This window comes from Theropithecus gelada, chromosome 14 (genome assembly GCF_003255815.1).
Source record: "Theropithecus gelada isolate Dixy chromosome 14, Tgel_1.0, whole genome shotgun sequence".
Classification (NCBI taxonomy): Eukaryota; Metazoa; Chordata; class Mammalia; order Primates; family Cercopithecidae; genus Theropithecus; species Theropithecus gelada.
Genome location: NC_037682.1, coordinates 43041434 through 43061907, shown reverse-complemented (window position 1 = coordinate 43061907; position 20474 = coordinate 43041434). Strand labels below are relative to the sequence as shown.

At 39.1% G+C, this 20474-nt stretch overlaps 1 protein-coding gene across 3 annotated transcripts in view; it reads left to right on the top strand.

The window, feature by feature from the left end:
- Positions 1-20474, top strand: part of SLC17A6 (solute carrier family 17 member 6) — a 41828-nt gene that overhangs the window by 2174 nt on the left and 19180 nt on the right. For all 3 annotated transcript variants that reach the window (XM_025356960.1, XM_025356963.1, XM_025356962.1), the window contains exons 2-4: positions 1624-1876; positions 3355-3473; positions 19502-19616. In XM_025356960.1, coding sequence (XP_025212745.1) covers positions 1624-1876; positions 3355-3473; positions 19502-19616 — 487 coding nt within the window. The remainder of the gene's footprint in view (positions 1-1623; positions 1877-3354; positions 3474-19501; positions 19617-20474) is intronic.

Sequence of the window (20474 nt, the reverse complement as noted above, 5' to 3'; positions counted from 1 at the left end):
CACACACACACACACACACACATTGGCTGAATGTTTTTCTCCCAGTAAAAATAAATTGCAATATTTTCTAACATTATGATCAGACTTTAAGAATAAACATTAACCTAGCCACAAATACCTTTATGACCTATTCTCCAGGTGCTTTTTATAGAATTTGGAAGCCTGACATTTTTTTTCTGGTGGCCTCAAACTGCTTGACAGCAATATTCCAAGCTATGCATATTTGAAATTAATTGTAAAAATTTCGCTTGCTTCACCCGTGTGTGTGAAAACAATTGCGTGTGCACATAGCATTTAAAACGGCACAGGTGAAAAACAATTACATGGTAGACTGGAAAAAATTTCTGCAAATTGTAAACGGAGAGGCTCTTTGTTTAAATATCGAAAGTATAAATCGCAAGGGGCTACGTACGGAGATGTTATCTTATACGTTCCTTTCGTTTGTTTGTTGTTAATAGAAATTTCATAAATATGTTGTAGACTAGAACACTGCCACCTTTTAGTAAAACCATTCCTTTTCTCCGCGTTCCCCTTTTCATTTACGCCTTCTCCCAAGGACCAAAGCCAAAAATGACTTGATGGTTGAAATCTCATGAAACACTATGCAAAAACAAATATTGAAGTGAGATCTTCCCCTTTGATGTGGAATATCTTACAAAAGTTGATTTGGGAGCACGTTTGTGTATCTGGGAGTCGCATTTTGCGTCTTGGGAAAGGGATCCTTGATATTTTTCGGTGTTTGTAAGAGAGAGAGTAATGACGCAAGATTGTGAATAATTAATTATTCATGTTCTGGCAGTAGGAAGCTTAGGTGTCGGCCATATGCTGTAGAGTCCTTTGTCTCCAACTCCAGTAATAAGGAAAAAAAAATAGTAAGAAGTGTAACAGGGGCGTAAGCATTGAATTAGAACCCTGGAGCGGGATAAAGGGGCAGGAGAGTGCATGACACTCTCGGCGAGAGCTCTCAGGCCTTCTTCTTATGCACAAGCACTGGCCTAGAGAGGCCTTAGTCCCGGGGGTGCCCCAGGCTCAGCTCCAGGGGTGGGCTGGGGGACAGAATACCAGCATCGCCAAACTGGAAAACCTCAGCTTGCTAGAAACGGAAAAGGCAGCGCGGGTGGAAAAGGCTCTCAAGTTGGGCCCGCCTGCAGCGGAGTAGCCCTCTGGTGCTGGGTTGCAGGAGGACACCGCGGTTGTCAGGGTTAAGCTCTGCTGGGCGAGGGTAGGAGTGGGAGGTCCCTATTCAGGTGCAGAGGACGCTCTGGTAACCCCTGCCCTCACAAAATGCAGACCTTGCAGACTCTGCAAGAAAGTTAGGCCCAAGCGGCCTGTGTATCTGAATCAGAGCGCCCAGGGGTGGATCCCGAGACAGGGACTCGCTACCTTAGGCCTAAATGTGCTAAAGTTGAAGCAATGTCGCCGCCGCGGCCAAGGGCACCTGCAGAATGTGAGAGTGTGGGAGGTCTTGCAGCTTGGTGTCACCCCACCACCCTAATCCCCGAGGGTGGGGTGAGGTCGACGGCCCTCCTCCTAACCCCGACGGGTCCTGAAAAATGGGAATGGGTCAGCATCGGGGGTGCCTAAGCCGCCACGTCCTTGACTCGCCCCTGCTCTGCCGCGCAGGGTGCTGGAGAAGAAGCAAGACACCAGGGAGACGATCGAGCTGACGGAGGATGGGAAGCCCCTAGAGGTGCCCGAGAGGAAGGCGCCGCTGTGCGACTGCACATGCTTCGGCCTGCCGCGCCGCTACATTATCGCCATCATGAGCGGCCTGGGCTTCTGCATCTCCTTCGGCATCCGCTGCAACCTGGGCGTGGCCATTGTGGACATGGTCAACAACAGCACCATCCACCGCGGGGGCAAGGTCATCAAGGAGGTGGGCAACGTCTGGCCGCCCTGGCTCCCGCCCTTCGGCCATGCGGCCTCGCAAAACCATATCTCCTGTGTGAGCTCCGTTTTTCCCCACTGAAAGGAAGGTTTGGGTGCTCCCTAAGCTCCTCGCTAACTCTGCCGTTCTAGAATGGACCCCAGTAGTGTTATCAGTTCCCTTTTCGCTCTGCTGTCTGGGCCTTCCCTTCCTCATCTGCAAAGTAGAAAAGAGCGTCTAGCTCACCAGGTTTTGTGAACTGTGACTTAATACAAGCCGTTGGTGACTAGCAATGTCCACTAAGTCTAAATAGAAGTGTGTTTGTTTTACTTGGGTGAATAGTGCAGCATATTAATTATAGTTTTCCCAGGACTTCATTCAGTCCCCGCCAAAACATTCTTAATATTCAAAATGAAACAAACTGGAAAACAAAATCAGCTGTGTTCATATCAGCAGGTTCGGCTGAGGGGTCTTTGGGAAGGTTTACCTCCCCTAGGAGAGGCCACAATGTAAGAGGGTCCCAGGGTGGCAGGGAGTCGAGCCCAGAGGGGAGGGTCACGTCAAGGTCACAGAACCCCTGGGTCCGGACTTCCTTCTTAGAAACCCCAACTGCCGTAAACCAGACTAAGCAGGAGTTGAGAGCAGAAACTGGGGAAGGCTCTTGGAATCTGGGAGACTTTGCAAAATCCGCTGGGTGTCAAAATATCAAAGGAGAAAAAGGGTCCCCAGTTCTCAGGCGGGAAAAGCGCGCTCCCACCTTTCGGACATAAATATTGCGACCCAGTTTACTTTGAGGTTCCCCTCGGGAAGTCACCCAGGCTGATTAGAACGGAATTAGACCTCCACCTTCAGAAATACCCCTGCCCCGCATTTATTAAAACCCCTGAGCAATGACTCCCTCTCCCTTTACTCCTCCCAATTCACCGACTACTCCAAATCCTTCAGGCCCATATCCATCCCCATTTGTGGGGACACCCTTTCTCTTAGCCACCAGGAGTCCTGCATCTTTCATCCTTCGCTCCCCACCTTCTTTCCTCCCCACTTTCCTTCCCCAGAATTTCCCTATTTAAGTCGCCAGGGTTAGAAGTCACTACACTACTGCGGCCGCATTGACCGGATTCGTTAAGTGGACCCATGCCAGGCGTCTCCACATCTGGCTAACAAATCTCTTCAGGAGGAGTCCGAGTTTCCAAGACGGGCCCTCTAGATTCCTCCATTCAGATGATTCGATCTGCCTGACAGCAGTCGGGGAGCAAAGCCGGTGCGCGCGGCCTCACTATTAATCATAATACATTTTGTTAATGAGCAAGGTTTTTTCGTTGCAAGAGGCAATTTTGTTAGGAAACGAAAATGAAGCCACTCTTATCCCCGGAATGCATGAAGCGCCCAAGCGTTGGGGGCTTTTTGGCTTGTGAACCTCTGAAAGTGAGCCTTTGGCACTGACGCTACTCTTTCCCTTCACGCTTATTTCTCCTACCCCTCCATAGAAAGCCAAATTCAACTGGGACCCGGAAACCGTGGGGATGATCCACGGTTCCTTCTTTTGGGGCTACATCATCACCCAGATTCCGGGAGGCTACATCGCGTCTCGACTGGCAGCCAACAGGTAACGCACCAGGCGGGGCTGGGGCTCAGGGCGTGGTGTTTGTTCCTTCCGAAGGGGCAGCAGAAGCTGGGAGCAGAGACAACAGCCCAGAGGGGTTTGAGGACCCCCAAGCGAAGTCTTCTAGTCCCTTGACAACACCCTGTCAGGGCTGGAGCTGCTGGTGACTCCTTCCAGAATTAGTCGTCTAAACGAATGCAGGCTCTCTGGGACCGGCGCACGCGGCCTCCTTCCCTCTGCTGTGGCTGAACTTGCTTTTGGCGAAATGATCGACGTGCTTTATAGCCTGACCCGAGCTCAGGGCAGACCTAGAGCAGGCAGAGCAGGGACCGTGTGCCTGAGTGCACAAAGGAGTGGGGAACGGCAGATGCTGCGCTGTCTCCTGCACTCCCCACAGTCGCCCAGGCTCCCCGAGGGTCTGACCTCCTGGCAAGGCGCCTCGAACGGCTGGCCCCGTACCCCGCCCAGTTCGTGCTCTGGGTTTGAAGGATTTGTTTCTAGGAGGGGCAGGAACCAGCGATGCGATTCCACCTGTTAATGAGCTGCTTAGGGGCGGGGGTTGGGGGAGCCCTCAGCTGCTTTCAGTGGCCTCCTGCCTTGCTGTGGTGTCCACAACCAAGGTCCTAGCGCCTGTTCCCAGAAGCGCCACCAGCGGCACCTGCAGAGACACCCCTAAAGCATAAGTCCTAAGGACTGATGGAGTGGGGGTGTCGACGGGCATAGCCTGGCCACCAGAAGGTGAAGGATAGGTTCCTTTGCTTCACTCTGTGTATATTGATAAACAAAACTAAATGTTCTTCACGTCTGAATTGAACCCACATAGAACATATGCACCAGCACTTTCTGTTCTTTCTGCTTAGATACCACAAAGAAAGACTTTCAGTCACATTTTAACAGCAGAGGACTAGAAGTTGGCACCTCCCTAATAGTGGTCATATGCAACCTGGCCCTTTGTAACCTGGGAACACCTCATCTCTCAGGCCCCATACTGCGGCTTTTATCAATTACAATCCCTTTCACTAGCGGTGTCTTTTCTTCCCAAGGCTTCTCAGAGTCCTCAGGGCCTGGAGAGGAATTCTTGGAAATTTATTTTAGGCTTAAGGATCCCTAGAGTGAGGATGTTGGGGCAGTGCTTTAAAATGTCAAGAGGAGAGTGCCATAAATTAGGAATAATGCCTTTCGAGGGCTGTCTTTACTTGACACACGGATGGCTGACACTAAGACCAAGTAGTAGACGACTAGTCCCTACAAAAAAATCAATGTAGTGTGTATATATACCACATTTTCTTTATCCATTCATCTGCTGATGGACACTTGATGAAACTCATTAACTACGTAGAGAACCCCTTTTTATGGATGTGATAAATCAAAGAAAACATTGATATTAGGCAAAAAAAAATTAAAGAAATACTCTGTTAAATATTATTGATTATGAACATGTTACATTTTTGGATTTTAGATCCCCAATATATATAGTCTTCACTCCTTTTATTCCCTAGAAAGTATTTCCTAAAATAAAACAAAGTTTTCAGAAAGATACCCTAAACATACATGCATGGAATGTTTTCACTGCAGGAGAAAAAAAAAAGCAACAATTCACCAAAAACCAAAAAATGATACAAGAACTCAATATGATGTCAAATGAAAGTATAATGGTGGTGACTTTAAGGGTTTTTTTCAGAGTCAGAACATTCACTTTGCCAAATATTAAAATGCTAACATTTTCCTGCCAGGAAAAAACACCAGGGATGCTCCAGCTTTTCCTCTTTGTAACACTAGGAGGTCAGTAAATGGGTTTTTCTGATTTTTTTTTTTTTCTTTTTTAAAGCAAACTCATTACTATCTGTGTCACGTTTATCAATGAAAAAAGTGATGCTGACTCAGGTTCTAATTTATCTGGTAGATTTTCCTCAAAGGAATTTTTTTTTTTTTTTTTTTTTTGAGACGGATTCTCACTCTGTAGCCAGACTGAAGTGCAGTGGTAGGATTTGGGCTCACTGCAAACTCCACCTCCTGGGTCCAAGAGATTCTCCCACCTCAGCCTCCCCAATAGCGGGACTACAGGCATGCACCACCACACTCAGCTAATTTTTGTATAGAAAAAAATTTTAATTTCTAGAATTCCTATTTGAACCCAAATTAATCTTACCTTTAAATGGGTATTCAAGGGAGAGGCCTTAATATTTTCATATATGATATGTTCTACAATACTGAGAAAATTAAATTAAAAATGTATTGTAAAATATCATGAACCTATAGAAAATTACAGAGATCAACTATCTTATCTTGCCTGAAGATTCTGACATTTTGCTTCATTTTGAAAATATAACGAAACATTGCAAAATGCAGTTGAAGCCTTGTGTGATAATGATTTTTAAACATGTGTAACATTTTCTTTTCAGTTTAAAACAATATTGCATATTAGTAAGAAAAAATTATAAAAATGATAAAAATTTAATCATCCTGATACCCCTATTATTGACATGGTGAATGTCCAACTAGTACTACAGATGCTACATAGAATTTTTCCTTGGAAAGCTTTTAATAAATACAAAATCAGAAATTTTTACAAGTTGTTTGAAAGATGTATGTTTCCTATTATGATCTCTTTTTCAAAAACAGTAAAGACAAAGCAGCAAAACCAATCTTCCACTTATAAGCATCATGTACCCATTCAAATAAGCTTCTCCATATTGATCACTTAATAGTAGCATGAGATTTCCCTTGTGTGTGATATTGGGGACAGATTCCTTTCCCTTTAGGTGTAAAAAAGGCTCACTTTGGAAAGTGTTTGCCATCACTGTTGTGGGTGGAACCGAGAAAGATAAACTGAGGTGTGTGGAGACAGCCACTCAAGAGAGAAGGGCTCCTAGTTACACCTCTTGACAAATTTCTCAATGAAAAACAAAGAGCAATTATTTGGCTTCTTCAATTTGTTGATTAAGCAAAGACAGCCCCACTCTTGGTCACAATGCAGACTCCTGGTTCTTATACTACTCAGATTCGAAGTACATTTACCTTCCTGATCATTGAGAGGAGGAGTTGGAAGAGTCAGGAGGGGAGTAAACCCAATTTACTCCCAAGAGGAGAGCAAGAGGAGGGACAGCTCTTGCATCACTTTTTCCTTTGTCTTCCCTTAAAAAGCTATTGCACATTATGGGCGGCAGAATTTAGTCACCCCAGGAAAGGCCTTAGGGTGGGAGGTCAAAGGAAGATTCCTTACAAAATCTTTAATGTTTTAAGATGGGAACATATTAATATAGTAATAAAAAGATGTGGGGGGCAAATTATTTTTGTCTTTAAATAATACAGGACATGGACTTATAGTAATCCAGATATTTACAAATATGAAATTCCTGAAGACTGGTTTTACCCTGCATTTAAATTGCTGTGAAGAACCTGGACAAGTGTTTAATGGCACAAATAGCATAGATATATAATATATGACATACATAAAATATATATGAAATATATAAATATAATACATATATAAATATATATATGTATTTTTTTGCAAAAGGCATAACCACAGAAGGTCAGATACAGCAAAGGGAGTTTGATGAACATTATATTTTTAATGTATAGCACTGTATTACAAAAAGTGTTTTTGCCTTTATTTAGATGGTGATATTATTCAAACTCTATTTGATATTTTTAATACCCTGCTCCTGTCCTCTTGATTTCTCAACCCTGCTTTAATTTTTTTCATAGCACTTATCACCACCTGTCATATCAATATTTTACTTATTTATCTGTTTGTCTAATGGGAGTTTTGTCCATGTTTTCTTTTTCACTCTTGTATTGCTAGCATCTCAGAGAGTACCTGACTCATGATAAATATTCATTAAATAAATAAAATATCACAACAAGGTGTTTGGGGCTTTAAAAAAAAAAAGCAGAAAGATTTAGGCTTTAAAGCCAAACTGTAGGTTCAGGCTCTTGAATGCGTTACTTAGCGACTGAATGATATAAAATGTTATTTAACCCCTTTGCACCTCAGTTTGTATTTCTGTAAAAGAGGGCTAATCAAAGTACCTACCGTGTGTGGGTCATAACAGCTAAATATATGTAGTTTTTTTGAAGTGCCTGGAACTAGGTAATTGCTGGCTGTTATTATTTATTATTAATGAAATCTTAAATTTAGAAAAAAATGGAAGGAAAATAAATTTCTGTGACTATTCAGCTTATTTTAGTATAAATTTACCTTAAGTGTTAGTAATGCAATTGGTTTATTTCCAATGTGATAAAAATGTCTTTTTTCATGAGTCATATTTCTACCTTTAAAATTATTTCCCCGTGTACATTATTCAAATTGAAATTATTATTCACCAAAAATTCCATAAATTTTATTTGAAAGCCTTTAAAGAGCTATTTTAAAAAATATTTTTAGTCAAGTGTATAGAGTGCTAGTAATTCAGTGCCTCCAATCTTTGAATTCTAGCCAAGCATAAATACACTTAGAGAAATCCATTTTAGCTTGAGGTTAGACTTCTCTATACAAAGTTAGAGTTTATTTTCCCCTACCGTAATCCTTTATTTTTGTCTTTTCAAGTATTTCTTGAATTTCTAACTTGACTTTTTCTAAAGAAAAAATACTTCTTTATTTGAATAAGACACTTAGGATCACACTTGGTTGTAGCATATAGTGAACCCCACAAAAGGAGGAACCCATATTATCGCTGGACAGAGCTCATCTAACCCAACCCTCTCATTTTACAGAGCAGGAAATGAAATAGAGAATGAGGGAGTAGTGATGTATCTGAGGTCACAAAGGGATTGTGACTAGAACTCACGTGCCTGATAATACTTGATGGCAAGGTACCTTTACAATGAAATTTAACATCTCTGTCTGATACTATATGCTTCATTGCAAAGTTCACTTTCAGCAGTAGGCTGAGCCATCTGCTCTCTGAATGAGTGATTACAATCTATCATGCCCCAAATCCAGGGAAGAATTTCATGAATTAGAGAGAGAAGCCTTTAGCAGGCCCAAGGGATCCTTAGATTTTATTTTGGCAGGAGAATCATACTGTATTTTTTTTGTGTGTGTGTACTGGCTCCCAAGCTATTTGGCTACAACATAGCTGATTCTACACTTTTCTCTGAAAAAGGCAAACTCCACACTTGATAATGACGAAGACAAATAATCTGATATTCTATAGCAGAAAACATGGTATTTATAACTTTTTCTGCCACTCAGACACATTGGCAGTTTGGGCTCTTACCACTAAAATTGCAGAGATTTGAACATGACTGGGTGTAGATTAGACTTTTGTCTGCAGAAATGAAGCGATTTATCTTTGGGAATTTGACTGATGCAACTCAATTTATATGCTGTATCAAATAGAAAGTAATTTATATGTAAAAGTGAGCAAACCCAAAAGCATGGTTTTAAAATTTACTGGTGTGTATTTGTATTTACAAAAATACATTTTAATATACTTTAGGTAAATATTCTGACTAATTATGAAAAATCTCTTGCTAGAATAATTTTCAAAAAGAGAAGAAGACAGACATTTTAAACATAATATCTTCACGTATTAAGCCCAGAAAGGAGCAATTTTACTGGTGATGTTCTGTCTTTTTTCTTCAGAGAGATGAAACAATAAAGATGTGCATTATTTATTGTTGAAATAAGCATTGGAAATGAATTCCTAAGCACCATCATCAAACACACACACACACACACACACAAGCTGTTGGTCTATTTATATAATTTTTTCCCTCTCTCCATTGCAACCTTCATTGCAAGGAGGAGTTCCTCAATCCTTCCAGTGACAAATATTTGTGAATTCCTTATGTGTGAGAAAATAATTCAGACTATGAACATAAATCCTGCTGAAAGGGACCACCATCCTGTTCCGATGGAAATGGTTTACAAACACCCAGTCTTTTAAGGCCAGAGGTGACTTTTTCTATCTCGTGCATCTAGCTGCCAATCAAACATCTAGCCGCCTTCCTATTGTGGGCCCCATAGGTTAGGTATCTGGGGTAAGGCAGGAGAAGCCTGCATTTTTCTGACAAAAGAAAATACCCTTTACCGTAAGATGAATAGATGGATTGAGGAGGGAGGGGTCTCCAAGGGCTTGCATGTGCTTTGTCGATATGAGTTTCTCTCTCTCTCTTTTCATTCTCCAATCCCCTTACCCCTTACTAGCTCTGGGTTTTCCCGCTGCAGCAGTCTTCTGCTACTGCAGTGCAGAGGCAGCTTCTGGAGGGGAGGGACATGATTTGAGGAAGGAGAGAGTCATGTGGGCAGCTGGTAGAGTGATGCTCCCACTGCCATATGCTACCACTGGGGCTGTCTAATCTCTCTGTCGTGAGTGATGAAGTCATTTTTACAACTTAATGATGTATCAAGGGACTCAGAGGGTTGGCTCATGCCTGTGTATTCCCTTTTTAATATGGGAGTGGGGGCATCAGATGTGACAAAGGGAGGCATCCAAGCCCTGATTTGATTAGATTAAACAGATTAAACAGCCCGAGTCAGTCTACTGCAGACCCTCCAGGAAAGAATTAGTTCCACACCTGAGGTGAGGAACACTAGTTCCCTGTTAAGTGACAATCCACTGCCCAAATGGAAGTGGACTGATTGATTTAGGGAAAATGAACATCATCTGTAGAAGTGACAAGTCACCAGTGCTCCTTTCACCTCTTCTGGGAAAATCATTTTGGGGTGGGCTTGATACTTGAGGGTGTTTGTTGCTGTGGCTTAGAGAAAATATGACTAGGAATTTCAAAGCTAACTCATTATGGGCCATATTGAATGCTAATCATCAGGCAGTTTGTGATACAGGTTTTCAGCAGCTGCATTTGCCTTTCCAAACATTTCTATGTCGTGATTACTATTACACCTCTTGATTTTGGCAGTCTCTATAGTGGTATAAAGCTTCCTGCCATTTAAGAACATCAATGTGCACAAAATAATGATATGTGATTATTTCTTACTGTAAAAGAAGAGGAAAGTGTATGTGTGTGTGACAAGTAGAAGAAAAATAGAAATCAGGCTTTAACCTGACAATAATCAGCAAATTTATTTGAGAATGTTATTTGCTGCAGAGGAAATCACAAAAAAAACCCAACAAATTTAAGTGTTTTCCAATGGTTTATTATTTTGAAAACATCTTTAATAAGCAAATGGCCCTTATTTTATGTCACAGAGACTGTAATATTGTTCTTTGAAAAATTAAGAACACCCACCAATTTCTATGTATTTTCTTAAGAAATAATAACATTATTATTTTACACGTAGTTTGCACATTTCTTTCCTTTTTTTTCCCCAGCCCAATTACTGATGGCCTATCTCTGACTTATATTCACACCAGGAGTGGGTTTTCAATCTAGCACCTTAGATGCCAATTATAAGGAGAAAGACCTTAAGTGAAATGAAATACCAGACTGCTTGAGATTCATCTTATTATTTGGAACTTCAATTTCAGCTATATATATGTGTGACTTCTTTATTTCTTCTGAGAAAGCTACGTTTTACTGTGTTTATTGTTAAAAAAAATGTGTAATTTGCCAGAGTGTTTCATTCATAGTTTGTTTTAATATATAATAATGATATAAATATAATGCCTGATATTATATGAAACTTACTTTTACAATTTAAAAAATCAAAATAAACAAGTATTTAATTTTACAAAATGTATTTATTTCCAGAAAATGCTTTTTCTAGAGTGGAAAGAGAGAAGACATAAACTATATTATAAAGTCATCTTCATAATTGCCTTTGTTTTACATTTTGGGAGGCAGGTGAAATTAGAATTGAATCAAATAATAAGTATATATATGTATATATCACATTTGTAATGTACATTATCTTTATCCCTCACATGACTCTATAAGGCAGGCATTCTTTCTTTTATTATTATTTTAGATTCAAGAGATACATGTATAGGCTTGTCATGTGGATAGATTGTGCAATGGTGAGGTTTAGGCTTCTAGGGTACCCATTACCTAAATAGATAACTATACCTGAGAGATAATTTTTCGACCCTCACCAGCACCCCCAGTACTTTCACACTCTTCTCTTTTGGAGTCCCCAGTGCCTATTATTTCTATGTTTATGACCATGAAAGCAGGCATACTGAAACTTCTTTTACGCATGAGAAAACTGAATACAGAATCGTTTTCCCAAATACCACTATGAGGTATGAGGCAGAGCTGGGTTATAGACCCCAGGATGTCTGATTTCAAATTATATCATTCTTTACTAAACACATTTCTCCTATTAAGTATCTTTACTGTGTGTTTTCTTCAAAAAGCATTGTATTTTACAGTTTCTTTAAAAATCACTCTATTATTTAGTGCTGGGCTAGGTCAATAGGAAAGAACTTGCCTGTGGAACAATTTTGAGAATTGATTTACTTGTGTGGTTTTCATTGCTAGACAAGTCTTTTGATCAGAGAATAACTTTAAAATCTTTTAATGATGAACATCATTTTCAGGGCAGTAGTGCTGTGAAACCCAATTTTAAGTGTTAAAGTTAAGAGTAATCCTAGGGATAACAAAACTCACATGAACATTAAATGTTTCTTGTTATATAATCTATTTCCTTCTGTCTGTTAATATACAGAAAATATATTTAATGCTTCTGACTTCTAGCATCAGACCAAACAAAAATGATGACTGTGAAACAAGCATAATATAATATGTATAACTATATTAAATATTAATGAATGGTGAGGTTCTTTAAGAGGACAACATATCGCCTCTGAAGCATTACTTCTTAATTTAATTTTGAAAGCAGAGCTTCAGAGGCAGTGGTTTCAGAGGCTGGTGAGGATCTAGTGATGAACAGGCAGTAAAAGGCAATGTGATGGCTGCTAGTTTCAGGGGATTCCAGTGTTCTTTGCAAGATGTAAGAATGAGGCCAGACTGGGCCATGTACTTGAACTCAGCAACTATCTCAAGTGAGGATTTATCTACAGGAGTACTCTAAATTATAGCCCATAGCTGTCAATCTAGAGTTATTCTATGAAAATAACTCAGCTTCCTGGAATTGATAGTATACCCAGAACAGCAGTCTGTCCTCATTAAAAGCTAGAGAACAAATAAATAGTCAATTGCTTGAAATAAATATTCATAGAAGAAAGTTCTGTTATCACCTACATATACCTCAGGAGAGGAAGTTATAATTACCCTCAGTTGAGAGTCTTTGCACAAAAAGAAATGGATGCTCATTCCTAAGAATGTGCCATATGAAAAGCATTGTGCTAGCACGAAGGGGTTTAAAGGAATGGAGAACTGGACCCAATTCTCCAAGAGAAAAAATAATGGGAGAGCTTGGGGAACGTATGACCTCACGAGTTAAGTCTTACAAAAGTGATCTACAGTAGTTCAGCAATATCTGAGAGAGGAGACTAGTTGAAAAAGAGGTGTGTTTTTGAGGGTCGGGGCATGGGTAAGTATTGAAGGATAAAGTTGGAAGGATTCTAAGACGGTTATTGATTTAAAGAAGACTGTGAATTTTCTTTTCTGGTCATTTCCCATCAGATACTTTAGATGGACTATTGAGGCACAGACTAAGAGGCTGATGCATTTCAATCAATTCTGTATGAATTCAAAATGGGAGATAAAATTCCCATTACATGTCTTCTGCACTTCATGAAAGCTGCTAGAATTTCAGCCTGATATGGAACACCCATGTGTTCATGGGTACAGAATTAACACTATTTAATCAGTGCAAAATCATTCTGGAGAAAAAGATATGGAATAATCATTCTCTGAAAAGTCTATTAAACATTAGGAAATTTCTGTATAATAATGGTTAACCTTGACAAGCCATTTATTATGGACCAGACAGTGTCCCCTTCCATAACTGATTTATTTAATCTTCATGATACTTTATTTGAAGTATGGAAACATCTCCATTATACAGATCAAGAAATGAGGCTAAGATAATTTAAGTGATGATAACTTGCCCAAAGTTATACTTAGCAAGAAATTGGAATTCGAATTTTCACAGTGTAACAAACAAACAAAAAAAACCCTCTCATTTTTAACTAATACTATATCATGCTATTTAAAATGTCGACAAGAAACAGACTGAGAAATGAGGCTGAAGAATTTAAGTAACGACAACTTGCTCAAAGTCATACTTAGCAAGAAATTGGAGTTCTAATTTGGATTTTCACAGGGTAATAAAAAAAGAAACTCGTCTTCTTAACAAATGCTATATCATGCTATTTAAATGTCCCCAAGAAAAATATGGCAGCTGCTCAATTTGGTCAATAAGAATGGTCAAAAGCAGAAAAGAGAACTTCATTTTCATTTTTGATCTAACAATCTAATATCAATTTGTATTTTTTAAAGGACATCTTCCATTTTAGCAGTGTTTCTATTCTACCCTTGCCTCTCCCTTCTATAATAAAATGTAAGCCCTCTATTTCCACTATGTCTAACTTTGACCAGCTTTGTTTATTCTAGGTCTGGTCTTCACCCCATATTTGCCCCTTTTGTGATGTCCTGGGGGAATACCTGGCATGGTACTGCTAAGCCAGTGATTCCCAAAGCAGGACAAGCAATACTAGAATCACCTGGGATCTGGTTAGAAATGCAAATTCTCAGGCCCCAAACACATCTACTGAGTCAGAAACTCTGACATCTAGCAAACGGCATTTTAACAGGCCCCAGGTTTTTATCATGCATGTGAAAGTCTAGAAACTACTATGCTAAACAACTCTATGTATATACAATTTTTTTTTGAGACAGAGTTTTGCTCTTGTTGCCCAGGCTGGAGTGCAGTAGCACGATCTCGGCTCACTACAACCTCCGCCTCCTGGGTTCAAGTGATTCTCCTGCCTCAGCCTCCCGAGTAGCTGAGATTACAGGTGCCCACTGCCACGCCCAGCTAATTTTTGTGTTTTTAGTACAGACAGGGTTTCACCATGTTGGTCACGCTGGTCTTGAACGCCTGACCTCAGGCAATCCACCCACCTCGGCCCCCAAAAATGCTGTGATTATAGGCGTTAGCCACCACGCCAAGCAATTTTATATTCTTAAAATTCTTTTACATATTCAGTTCCACTACTTCTTTCATTTCTTTATTGAAACCTACACTTTGTTTAAGAAAGTACAAAACTTTCATAAATGAGCCTCTTCATTTTACTACTTACTTCAAAACATAGGAGAGATGGGGTAGAATTCTGCTTTCACTTCCCACTGCTACTACCATCCATCTTTCAATAACATTTTCATCTTTCAAAGTTTATGTTATTTTGTATATTGCTGTTGGCATTGTTAATGACAGTACTCATTCTGCTGCTATTATAATAAGTAGATCTTAGTGATTAGATATCCCGGATCTACAACAGATAAGTAAGGTCAACCACAGTTCTCTACTTACTATCTATATGACCTTGGCAAGTTATTTTAACTCACTCAGACATGATCACACTGTCTGTGAAGTAAGGATAGCAGTAAGAGCTTTCTAATATTGTTGTTCAGTAAAAATAAGAATCTAGAAGTGATATCCACACTAGCAATTCAATAACCATTGACAATTACTGTCTCTACCTGACTGGCTCATAGTTATGAATTTATTTTCATGTGTCAAGCATCAGACTAAGTCCTTTAGGTACATAATTCTATTTAGCCTTATAGCAATCTTAAGAGATACAATACATTAGTATTATTATAGTGCAAGTTCTAACATTCTTTAAATGCTTAGAGTGCGCCAGCCATTCTTCTGATTGTTTTACTTCTAATAACTCAGAGGTTCTGTTAATATTCCCATTGTTTAGATGAGAAATGAGGCACAGAAAGTTACATGAAGTGCTCAAGGTCACTCAAGTAATAAGTGTCAGATGAACTGTGAACCCAGGCAGTCTGACTCAAGAATCCATGCTCTGAACCATTACCTAGTGATGTCCTTTTTAAAGACAAGGAAGCAGAAATTTAGGGAAGTTAAACAACTTACCAGTTACATAATTTTTAAGCGACAAAGCTGGGGTCCTAAAAAAATTACTGTAGCGTTCTGTCAGCTTTGTCCGCCCTCTCCTACCATCAGTGACTTTGACCCCTTCCTCCTCGGCATGCCCTCATCTTGCCTGAACTTACATGGATTTTAACCACCGCTTGCTTCCTAGCTTTTGGATCCCTCTCCCTTCAATCCCAGTAAGCTTCACATTTACCTCACTTTAGTGGCATAATTGTCACCCTCTGTGGTCACCCCAAACTCAGTCATCTCCAAGATGTCACAGACTGATGGGTTTCACCCTTCACCTTCTTGGACTACCTAAACTTCCTCAAAGTCTCCTCATCCAGCATCCCACTCTAGATGTTCTTCCTTCTCCTAAGCACCTGAGCCACTATGTTCACCCATTTTCAATGCTTCCTTAGTTTCTGGTACATAAGCTAACCTCTTCCATTTGTGAAGCTTTGCTGAGCCATTCCTTGTTTCTGGAAAGTCTTTCTTCTTTTTTATATTAATCTTTCAAAGTTTCCCTACCAAAAGTTTGTGACTTGGTCAACTCAGCTGAGATTAATGTTTGTCTCTGTTGTTTTCTATCTGTACTTATGTTGTGGCCCTTGGCATACGTTGTCCCTGGACTACTTGTCTCTCTTTCCCTCTCCTACTACACTGAGGTCCACTATCTTCTTTTTCTAAGTGCCTGCTGACATCATGTGAATGAAAGAGCACAGATTTTCATGTCAGAGAGCCGTGGATTTAAATCTGAGCTCTACTACTTGCTTTTTTACTTGGCCACACTTTGTTTCAATTTCCTTATTCATAAAATGAGAGGAAAGTCTAACAACTCAGAGAGTTGTTGTGAGGATTAAATGAGTCAATATAAACTGAGAAATTACAGTAAGTGACCTGTAAATCTTACCTTCTCCTCCACACAATACTCTCCTCTGAATACAGTCTCACAGAAGTTTGAAGTGTGAGCTCATGAACGAATATTAAATGGGGAGACTGCTTTAATTTTGGCCGTATGGCAAGACAAAGTGTAAAGGCTTTCCATTTAGGGCAAGAATTTTGACAATCAGAATTTTAATTACTTAGATATTAATTAGGATAATAATTATATAAAATTAATAAAAAGATGAGGTTTGTAAAGTTTGATGGATTCATAACTAGTTACAAGAAAATCAATGGATTTTGAGGTGCAGTAGCCACTGATAATGAAAAAAGGATAGACAAAGAAATTAAGAGGCTGGGCATGGTGGCTCACACCTCTAATCTCAGCACTTTTGGAGGCTGAAGTGGGTGGATTACTTGAGGTCAGGACTTCAAGACCAGCCTTGTCAACATGGCAAAACGCAGTCTCTACTAAAAATACAAAAAATTAGCCAGGTGTTGTGGCATGGGCCTGTAGTCCCAGCTACTTAGGAGGCTGAGGCATAAGAATTCCCTAAACTCAGGAGACAGAAGTTACAGTGAGCAAAGTTAATGCCATTGCACTCCAGCCTGGGTGACAGAGTGAGATTATGTAGAAATTAAGGAACTTAAAATTAAAACCATTTCAATTATGATATGATATTGTATAATTAGAAATATTATTCAGTGCAAGAATGGAAAGTAAACATTGAAAGTAATCTCTCAGCGTTTTATTTCAGAAATAATAGTGTGATATCAAGTGGCTTTGTGAAGATTATTATTTAAATTTACAGTTAGAATGCTGAAGTATATTACTAACTACCTAATATATGCATAATTAGGTATAAATCCTAGTGGCAAAACTCACTGGGTTTTAAATAAAACAGAACTGTATCTGAAACAGGTTTTCTCTATTTAAAACCAGCTAATAATCTGAACTAGTGATTTAACTTATTTTATGTTTAGTTTTTCCATCTATAACATTGGTATATGAATAATATCCATGTTGCTGGGTCGTTAGGTGCTTGTGGAGTTTATGGCATGTGAAGTGTTAATATGGTATCTAGCAAGTCGAATAAGCACTCATTAAATTTAGCTCTGACTATAGTGTACATTCAATGAATAGTTCATACTTGGTTCAGCTTTACTAAGGGGGTGATTTTTCTCACAGGGAACATTTGACAATTACTGGAGACATTTTTGGTTGCCATAACTTAGAGGAAGGGTGTGTGCTACTGGCACCTACTGAATAAATGCCAGAGATGGTGCTAATCATCATGCAGTACACAGGACAGAACTCCACAACAAAGGGTTATCTAGGCCCAAATTTCAATCATAAAGAGGTTAAGAAACTAAGCTAAAAAATGGGTAATATTCATCTCTCACCAGCTTATCACAAGACAATCGTATTTACAAACCCTTCAAAAAGGGAGAGAAAGTGAGGATAGAACGTTACATTCATTGAAAATAAAATTTATGCATCATACCTCTAAAACAATTATAATAAAATAACACACACATACTAGATAAACCTGGATAAAAGATTTCCCTCAAATCTTAGCATGCAAAATTATCTTTGGCTTAAAACAAAAGGACATCTATTTTGGGCAAACAGCACAGTGGAAGAATGGAGCAGAATATTCACTTCATGAGTGACCGTTTATCTCAGAGGAGAGAAGCCACTAAGGGAAGGCGGATACAGGTTACACATATTTTTACACAAAATTATTTGACTAGTATATGATCAGTAGAAAAGAAGTTGTTTTAATTCATTGCCGTTTGTGATGTCATTTCTCACCTTTCTGTAGCAGATTAATAATAATCATAGACGGTCCTTTTCAGAAATCCAGGTCTTTAACAGTAACTCTTAAAAGTGCCCAGAAGAAAGATTAGCACTTCTATGAGGCAACCAACATTGACTGAATTTAAGGCTCATGTTTGACTTGATAAAATTTGCCTAAAATATATAGATTAGCTCATTGGAGTTAGCATGTCCCAAAACATCTTTACATCTTTGCAAGAAAATAGTTATAAAGTAACCCAGCTAAAGGAATACTTTTCTTACTTGGTATAAACATTATAGAAGTGTTTGTTGTTGTTGTTGTTGTTGTTGTTGTTGTTTTTGAGACAGAGTCTCACACTGTGGCCCTGGATGGAGTGCAATGGTGTGATCTTGGCTCATTGCAACCTCTGATTTCTGGGTTCACGCGATTCTCCTGCCTCAGCCTCCAGAGTAGCTGGGATTACAGGCGCACACCACCACACCCAGCTAATTATTTGTATTTTGTGTAGTAGAGATGGGATTTCACTATGTTGGCCAGACTGGTCTCGAGATCCTGACCTGGTGATCCGCTTGCCTCGACCTCCCAAAGTGCTGGGTTTAAAAGCATGAATCACTGCACCTGACCAGAAGTTTTTTTTTTTTTTTTTTAATGAAGGAATGGAATTTTTACTTATAGATGGATACAAGCTTTGGCATGATGTTTCTAGAATTTTTTTCTTGAATGATTGTATGTATGCTGCTCTAGATGTGTCTCAAATAGAAGAAAAAAATGAGAAACCTGAGAAAGGTATACTAAGTGTAATTATTTGCATTTTTTCGAGAACATGTGCTAAGGGCAATCAAGAGACTTCTTGGGACATTTAAAATACGAGTTCGTTTATAAAATTTCTATGTATGTACAGCTTGTAGGAAAGCTACAAATAGTTGCATAATGTGAGGAATAACTTTGTTTATGCATTCATTATTTCCAGTAACTCTTGAATTATTACCAGCTGTGTGTCAGGCACTGTGCTGAGTGTCAAGGATACAATGGATGTGAAAAACAAGCTCTTACCCTTAAGCAGTTTACCTTGTAGACTGAAATAGAGTCCAAAACATATACTGATTTATTAAATATTTACAATTTAAATTAAGTCTATAAAGAAAATAATAGTATATTTCTTGGCTCCTTACGAATAGTAAATGTATTGACTCCTTCTTTTATATTTTGGTGCATCAAATGTAGAATTTCTAGATGGCCCATGTGTGTATTTACAATGGCTAGCCAGTCAAATCCAGAACACATATTAGAAAAAACAATCCACCTTAAAATTATTGACACTTTTTTATTACTTTAAATGTTTAATTTCACTTGAGAAATTTATATATGTGTATGTAAGATGCTGAATCATTTAAACAGTGTTCCCATCTTTTCTATTTCAGGGTTTTTGGAGCTGCCATACTTCTTACCTCTACCCTGAATATGCTAATTCCATCAGCAGCCAGAGTGCATTATGGATGTGTCATCTTTGTTAGAATACTGCAGGGACTTGTTGAGGTATGTAACTTCAGGGTGAAGTCGTTTTAAGATTGGCATGTAGTTGAGAACCACCAGTTTATGTTTGTCTTTATCTGTAAATAAATACATTGTATTAGGTTGTATCTAAATAGAGTTAAAATAAAAAATGAAACGCTGAAAATGTTAGGCAATCAGATATTTTGTCCATAAATGATATGAAGCTACGAATGTCACTACTTACCTCCTTCTCTCTAGAATTGAGTGGGATTAAAGAAATATTTTAATGCCTATTTGACTTAAAAAACAGGGACTTTTGTTAATGTGTCATGATAAGAATTTTAGAGTTTGTCCTTTGCTGGTGCTAACCACGAATTAATATCTTGGGAGTTTTATGCTAAGTAAGTTCCTGATGACCTTGAATCATGATATGAGTTTTCACTTAAATATTTCATTGGATACATTTTTGGGTCAGCTAATTCTAATGATCAAAACTTGCTCCATCAGTCTGCAGACTTTGAAAGAATTCTACTTAAAAACTCAAGTTTGGCTTACCAATTTCCCTTTCTTTTTCCATGGAGTATAATGGAAATAGATAAATAATGTAAACTATTAAGGCACATAAAAGCAAAACAAAATAAAACGAAACAAAAAACAAACAAACAACAAACCCTTTCTCATACTATACAGCCATAAAAGGAAATGAGATCATGTCTTTTGCAGAGACACAGGTGGAGGTGGAAGCCATTAGCGTCAGCAAACTAATGTAGGAACAGAAAACCAAACACTGCATGTTCTCACTTGTAAGTGGGAGCTGAACAATGAGAACACATGGACGCAGGGAGGGGAACGACACATACTGCAGCCTATCGGGGAAGGGCAGGGTAGGGAGAGCATTAG